This window comes from Triticum urartu, chromosome 2A, assembly GCF_056163025.1.
Source record: "Triticum urartu cultivar PI428250 chromosome 2A, HENAU_Tu73, whole genome shotgun sequence".
Classification (NCBI taxonomy): domain Eukaryota; kingdom Viridiplantae; phylum Streptophyta; class Magnoliopsida; order Poales; family Poaceae; genus Triticum; species Triticum urartu.
The window spans coordinates 738532710-738540844 of record NC_141874.1 but is presented as its reverse complement, the minus strand read 5'-3'; the positions used below and the strand labels follow the sequence as shown (position 1 = coordinate 738540844).

The window sequence follows — 8135 nt, the reverse complement described above, 5'->3', positions numbered from 1 at the left end:
TATGTTCGTCGAGGACGACAAATTTAGTTGGCGAGCATGGCAAGTCTACCTCGGGTCATTTTCTATTTACCATGCTTACAGACTAAATTTGTCATTCTCACAACAATACAAAACGCCATAGAAAAACGTTTGATCTAACATGCCTACAAATTTGACGTCACATTTTTTGCATTTCTGATACGTACTTAAGATGGCAAACAAAAAAAGAAAGAAGACATGACAACATTAATCTTAGCCCCGCACTTGCTGGTTCATAAGATTGACCGAGTAGGTCGAGGAAGTGAGACTTGAAGAAGTCCATTTGCGCCGGCTGCAGCAATGGCACCAACATCTGCACCCCGTGGCCGTCTCCGGCAACCATCATGGCGACCTGGCCGTCGTGGTTCATCCTGATCGGCTCCGTCCGCCTCAATGGTCAATGTTCAAAGGCCAGCGGCAATGATCAGAGGTCAATTAAGAACGGTCAGCAATAAAAAAATCAGAGGTCAGGTGGCCTCATGGGCCACGGCCCATCTAACTTGCCCGTGAGCACCAGCTTCCTTGTGGGTGCTATAAGCGCCGTATACGAGCTCTGCTCAGCGGGCGCTATAAGCGCCGTATAGGAGCTCTCCTCCTTCCACACTCTGTGCAACAATCGACATATTGACCTATAACATATATAAGCCGGCAATGGCCCAGGCCAATACAGATATAGAAACAATATTATGTATATGAACTTTTAAAAATATTTTATTAAAATTAGTTCTTTTTTTTTAAAAAAATATGTATTTAAATAAAAGGAGAATCAATCTGTAATATTTGAATCGGTCGACGCACATGGCTATAAAAAGACAGTAGCATGCATGTACTCCACGAAAACCTCAAGGGACTTGTATGCGTCAACTGAATGTGGTCCATCAATGGTCAAAGTCATACACTATTGTGTTAGTATGATTTCATAGTGGTTCGTTGAAGCGGATATAAAACTTTGTTTAGACGGTTTTGATGATATAGTGGTAACGTGTATAGTGCATGACTCAGAGGTGTGATGGGTAGTTATTAGGTACCCAATGTCAGAGATAGCCTAGCACTGATAGGTCATGGTTCCTTCTTCTCTATAAAATAATCCAAGATTTTCAGTCCCTTAAAAGTATCCAAACATGCATTTCTCTTACGTCTCCTCGATGTTTCCTGGTAGGCACATGACTGTACTTTGCCAGCAGATCGATGGCGAGTGCAATATTGGGTGGTGTACAATCCACGAGGCGAGGTAGATGAGTGCTCCAACAATGTTCAAATAATGGAATTCTAGTCAAAGTCAAAGAACAGTAGACGTGTACCCAGCTGGCATATTGACATACTTGAATACTTTTCTTGTCGAAGAATAGTATAACTGCTAAGAAGATATTGTTCATACTTCATTGATCAACCCAAGAATTTGGTCCACATGTCCTCAAGAAGGCATATATAGCAAGAAAAAGCAAAACCCAGAAGCACAAGTTAACCTAGCTCTACGTGCAAACTAACCGGCCTAATTGAGCTGATCGCTCGACACCAGGCAGCTAGCTAGGACATGGCAGGAGGAGACGAGCTGGAGCTGCTGCGGACGTGGGCGAGCCCGCACGTCTTGCGAGTGCGACTCGCGCTCCATCTCAAGGACTTGAGCTACGAGTACGTGGAGGAGCAAGACCTCAAGAACTACAAGAGCGATGAGCTGCTCCTCAACAGTAAGCTACCGGTGCTGATCCACGACGGCAAGCCTGTCTACGGGACATCGTTGAGCCTAATCCAGTACCTCGACGTGGCCTTCGCCGGTGCCGGCTCCTCCCTCCTCCCTCACGAACCCTCCAAGCGTGCTCTCGCTCGCTACTGGGGTGACTTTATGGATGGCACGGTATTGTATTTTTTTTCTTGATAACAGAAGTCTTTCTCAATAATCGTATCATCGCATCAAGCAGATTATACATAATTGCATAAGAGTTTCACCTTGGGTCTGTGCATCATAAGCATGTCGCATGTGTGATCGCCATTAGTTTGCTTTCTCTTCGACTTCGCATGCTTTCAACTTTTTAATAATGGTTTTAGTGCTGGTCCTGTTATAACTTGTGCCGTGTGCATGTGCAGCTCGTCAAGGCGATGGAGAAGGCGACATGGAGCGTAACGTGCAGGGAGAAGGCAGAGGTGAGGGCCCAGGTGGCGGCCGCTATGGAGACGCTAGAGGGAGCTTTGAGAGAGTGCTCCAAGCCCTTCTTTGGAGGCGATAGCCCTGGATATGTGGATGTGGTGCTCGGTGGCCTTCTTCCATGGCTCTGCGTCACCGATAAGAGACAACCCAGCGTGAAGACCTTCAACCCTATCACCACGCCGCTCCTACTTTCGTGGCAGGACTGCTTCTGTTCGTTGAAAAAGGTTCAGGGACTCATGCCAGAAGTGGGCGAGTTGGTCGACTTAGCCATGCCGGTGCCTACTCACTGCTCGCGTGAATCCCTGCAAGTTATTTTAATTTTGTCTTCACTTCTTGTGCAAATTGCGACTGCATGTAGTAGATGATTTTAGGTGACGACAGAGGGGGAGCTCCATGGTGAATCCTTTTGTTCTGACTTCCACTGCCTAGTGTCAAGAATGTTACCGTGTTGGTGTTGCTACATATGTTGTTTTCTCCGTCTACACTAGTAGAAAACAGGGCTATGGTCCAGGCCCGCTCAGCCCATTAGTCCCGGTTCAGTGTAGAACCGGGACTAATGTGGGCATTGGTCCCGGTTCGTGAGCCCAGGGGGCCGGCCGTACCACGTGGGCCATTGGTCCCGGTTCGTCTGGATCTTTTGGTCCCGGTTGGTGGGACGAACCGGGACCAATGGGCCTCGCTCCTGGCCCACCACCATTGGTCCCGGTTGGTGGCCTGAACCGGGACCAAAGGCTCCCCTTTAGTCCCGGTTCTTGCCACAAACCGGGACCAATGAGGTGCCTATATATACCCTCGCCCGCGAGCAGAGCACTCCAGTGCTCTGTTTTTCTCTGGCCGGCGAGGGGAGGGGTTTGTGGTGCTCTAGCTCACCTCCTATGCACATGAGGTGTTCGATGGAATGCCCGAGCCACACTACTTAAACTTTCTCCTCTCGAAGCTCGACCTCCAAGCTCCATTTTCCTCGAGATTTGTCTAGATTTAGCGGTCCGTCACGCCCCGTCCCCATCTTCACCGCCGTCGATCACCCGCGCTGGTCTCATCACCGACACCACCGTGGTGAGCCTCTTGTTCTTATCTTCTTTCTGAAAGGAAAAATATTCTTACTTGTCTGTTTAGATAGATACTTGTATCATTTTCTTACATTTATTATTGCATCTTATATAGTGCGATGGTTTTGGTATCCGCCCCCGTCGGCCCTCGTCCTGTCTATGATTCGGATTTGGTATGTATATTATCTTCATAACTATTGGTTCATTTATTGTTTATGAAAATTATGCCGACCAACGTGACATAGATTTTATTTATCTAGGATGTATGTGAATCGGAAATGCCAACCGACCCTATTGTCGAGAGGTTAAATTTAGTTGAAGAAGAAAACAATTTGTTGAAGGAAAAAATAAAAAAATTGAGGAGGAGAAGATGATATTGGAGTTGCATGTTGCGGATGTCGTCGATGATCACAAGATCAAGATGGATGCAATGCGCTTGAAGATTAGAAAGATTAGAAAATATGCCATTCATACCGAGGCTTGGTATCATTATGCCGTTGGATCAATTGTTACCTTGGTTGCGATTATGATCGCATTTGTTTTTGCATTGAAATGTTTTACATAGTTTCAATGTATGGTTTAATTAATTAGATGCTCTGGAGAGCTATATGTTGTTAGATGAGAACTATGTATGCACTTTGGTTTTAATGTGATGATGAACTTCTATTAATTTGGACACTTAATTATATATAATGCACGCAGATGAACCGGCAATGGATGTACGGTGACAGACACACCCGCGAGTACATTAAGGGCGTGCATGAGTTTCTCGATGCGGCTGAGACAAACAAGCAGAATGGTTTTATGTGTTGTCCATGCACTGAATGTGGGAATACGAGGTCTTACTCTAACCGGAAAATCCTTCACTCCCACCTGCTTTACAAGGGTTTCATGCCACACTATAATGTTTGGACGAGGCACGGAGAAATAGGGGTTATGATGGAAGACGGCGAAGAAGAAGAGTACGATGACAACTATGTGCCCCCTGAATACGGTGATGCTGCAACGGGGGAGCTGGTGAAGATCAAGAGGAACCAGACGATGTGCCCAATGATGCTGCCACGGGTGAAGCTGCTGAAGATAAAGAGGAACCAGACGATGTGCCCGATGATGATGATCTCCACCGGGTCATTGTCGATGCAAGGACGCAATGCATTAGTCAAAAGGAGAAGCTGAAGTTCGATCGCATGTTAGAGGATCACAAAAAAGGGTTATACCCCAATTGCGAAGATGGCAACACAAAGCTCGGTACCGTACTGGAATTGCTGCAGTGGAAGGCAGAGAATGCTGTGGCTGACAAAGGATTTGAGAAGCTACTGAAAATATTGAAGAAGAAGCTTCCAAACGATAACGAATTGCCCGACAGTACATACGCAGCAAAGAAGGTCGTATGCCCTCTAGGATTGGAGGTGGAGAAGATACATGCATGCCCTAATGACTGCATCCTCTACCGCGGTGCCTACAAGGATCTGAACGAATGCCCGGTATGCGGTGCGTTGCGGTATAAGATCAGACGAGATGACCCTGGTGATGTTGACGGCGAGCCCCTCAGGAAGAGGGTTCCTGCGAAGGTGATGTGGTATGCTCCTATAATACCACGGTTGAAACGTCTGTTCAGAAACGAAGAGCATGCCAAGTTGATGCGATGGCACAGTGAGAACCGAAAGAAAGATGGGAAGTTGAGAGCACCCGCTGACGGGTCGCAGTGGAGAAAAATCAAGAGAAAGTACCGGGATGAGTTTGCAAAGGACCCAAGGAATGTATAGTTTGCTTTAAGCGCGGATGGCATTAATCCTTTCGGGGAGCAGAGCAGCAATCACAGCACCTGGCCCGTGACTCTATGTATGTATAACCTTCCTCCTTGGATGTGCATGAAGCGGAAGTTCATTATGATGCCAGTTCTCATCCAAGGCCCTAAGCAACCCGGCAACGAAATTGATGTGTACCTAAGGCCATTAGTTGAAGAACTTTTACAGCTGTGGAATGGAAACGGTGTACGTACGTGGGATGAGCACAGACAGGAGGAATTTAACCTTAAGGCGTTGCTGTTCATGACCATCAACGATTGACCCGTTCTCAGTAACCTTTTAGGACAGACAAACAAAGGATACCACGCATGCACGCACTGTTTAGATGACACTGAAAGTATATACCTGGACAAATGCAGGAAAAATGTGTACCTGGGCCATCGTCGATTTCTTTCGACCAACCATCAATGTCGAAATAAAGGCAAGCATTTCAAAGGCGAGGCAGATCACCGGAAGAAGCCCGCCATGCGCACCGGTGATCACGTGCTTGCTATGGTCAATGATTTACACTACGTAATCTTTGGAAAGGGTCCCGGTGGACTAGCTGTTCCGAATGACGCTGAGGGACACGCACCCATGTGGAAGAAGAAATCTATATTTTGGGACCTACCCTACTGGAAAGACCTAGAGGTCCGCTCCTCAATCGACGTGATGCATGTGACGAAGAACCTTTGCGTGAACCTGCTAGGCTTCTTGGGCGTGTATGGGAAGACAAAAGATACACTTGAGGCACGAGAGGACCTGCAACGTTTGCACGAAAGAGACGGCATGCCTCCGAAGCAGTATAAAGGTCCTGCCAGCTACGCTCTTACGAAAGAAGAGAAAGAAATCTTCTTTGAATGCCTGCTCAGTATGAAGGTCACGACTGGCTTCTCGTCGAATATAAAGGGAATAATAAATATGCCAGGGAAAAAGTTTTAGAACCTAAAGTCTCATGACTGCCACGTGATTATGACGCAACTGCTTCCGGTTGCATTGAGGGGGCTTCTACCGGAAAACGTCCGATTAGCCATTGTGAAGCTATGTGCATTCCTCAATGCAATCTCTCAGAAGGTGATCGATCCAGAAATCGTACCAAGGCTAAGGAGTGATGTGGCGCAATGTCTTGTCAGTTTCGAGCTGGTGTTCCCACCATCCTTCTTCAATATCATGACACACGTCCTAGTTCATCTAGTCGACGAGATTGTCATCCTGGGGCCCGTATTTCTACACAATATGTTCCCCTTTGAGAGGTTCATGGGAGTCCTAAAGAAATATGTCCGTAACCGCGCTAGGCCAGAAGGAAGCATCTCCATGGGCCATCAAACAGAGGATGTTATCGGGTTTTGTGTTGACTTCATTCCTGGCCTTAACAAGATAGGTCTCCCTAAATCGCGGTATGAGGGGACACTGACTGGAAAAGGCACTCTTGGAAGAGACTCAATAATATGCAGGGACGGATACTCTTGGTCTCAAGCACACTACACAGTTCTACAGAACTCTACCTTGGTGACCCCGTATGTCGATGAACACAAGAACAGTCTGCGCTCCAAACACCCGGAGCAGTGCGACGACTGGATTGCATGTGAACACATCACGACTTTCAGCAGTTGGTTGGAAACACGTCTCAGAGGTGACAACACTGTTTGTGATGAGTTGTACTTGTTGTCCAGGGGACCATCTTTGACTGTATTGACTTACAAAGGATACGAGATAAATGAGAATACATTTTACACGATCGCCCAAGATCAAAAGAGCACCAACCAAAACAGCGGTGTCCGCTTTGATGCAGCAACCGAGAGCGGAAAGGACACATATTATGGTTACATAGTGGACATATGGGAACTTGACTACGGACCTGATTTTAAGGTCCCTTTGTTTAAGTGCAAATGGGTCAATCTGTTAGGCGGCGGGGTACAGGTAGACCCACAGTACGGAATGACAACAGTGGATCTGAAAAATCTTGGGTACACTGACGAACCGTTCGTCCTAGCCAATGATGTGGCACAGGTTATCTATGTGAAGGACATGTCTACCAAACCGAGAAAAAGAAAAGATAAGGAAGCGAATACATCATACGATGAGCCAAAGCGCCACATAGTTCTTTCAGGAAAAAGGGACATCCTGGGAGTGGACGGCAAGACAGACATGTCTGAAGATTATGAAAAGTTTCATGAAATTCCTCCCTTCAATGTCAAGGCTGACCCAAGCATCCTGATAAACAATGAAGATTATCCATGGTTACGGCGCAATAAGCAAATGACACAAGCAAAGAAAAAGTGAAGACTTTCTCCCGCAATAAGCAAATGCTATGTGGGTGAAATTATGATACCATCCCAACTTTCAACTTTTTCAGAGTTCATTTGAAATGCTTTCATGTCTTATGGTTCGAAACTTTGATACTTCGAAAGTGATTGTCCATTTTGTACACGAAGTGCATCAAGTTTTTGTCGTAACCCTCTCTACTTTTTGGAACATGCTATGTGGGTGAAATGATGATACCATGCCAACTTTCAACCTTTTCAGAGTTCATTTTGAAATGCTTTCCAATTTCAGAGTCATTTAGCTCAAAGAATGAATTAATAGCAAACAGAATTGTAAGTATAAATAAAAAATAAATAGCAAAGAAGAAAAAAATTCTAATTTTATAGTAAATTTATTCATAAACTAGTGATTCACACAAATTTTTAAAAATTCAAATTTAAACTATTTAAAATTTAAAACTAATGGCACTAACAGAAAGTTTATAATTTTTGTGACCTAAAAGCAAAAAAAATCACTAAAAAACTGTAAGTATTTAGTTGTAAGTAGAAATAAAAAATAAATAGAAAAAAAATTCTAATTTTATAGTAAAGTTATTCATAAACTAGTGATTCACACAAATTTTTAAAAATTCAAATTTAAACTATTTAAAATTTAAAACTAATGGCACTAACAGAAAGTTTATAATTTTTGTGACCTAAAAGCAAAAAGAAACCACTAAAAAAACTGTAATTATTTAGTTTTAAGTAGAAACAAAAAAATAAAAAACCAAAAAAATGTAGAAATAGAAAAGAAAAAACCAAAAAAAAATGCCACCTACTGGGCCTCCACGGCCTGAATACGACTAGAAACCCTACATGGGCCAGGATTCAG

At 44.7% G+C, this 8135-nt stretch overlaps 1 protein-coding gene across 1 annotated transcript; it reads left to right on the top strand.

Moving 5' to 3' along the window:
* The first annotated feature begins 1421 nt into the window (after positions 1 to 1421).
* On the top strand, positions 1422 to 2624 carry LOC125534448 (putative glutathione S-transferase GSTU6). Its single transcript, XM_048697673.2, has 2 exons — positions 1422 to 1873; positions 2104 to 2624. The coding sequence occupies exons 1-2, from the start codon at positions 1553 to 1555 to the stop codon at positions 2527 to 2529; spliced, it is 747 nt and encodes a 248-aa protein (XP_048553630.2). The 5' UTR covers positions 1422 to 1552; the 3' UTR covers positions 2530 to 2624.
* Positions 2625 to 8135: the final 5511 nt, after the last annotated feature.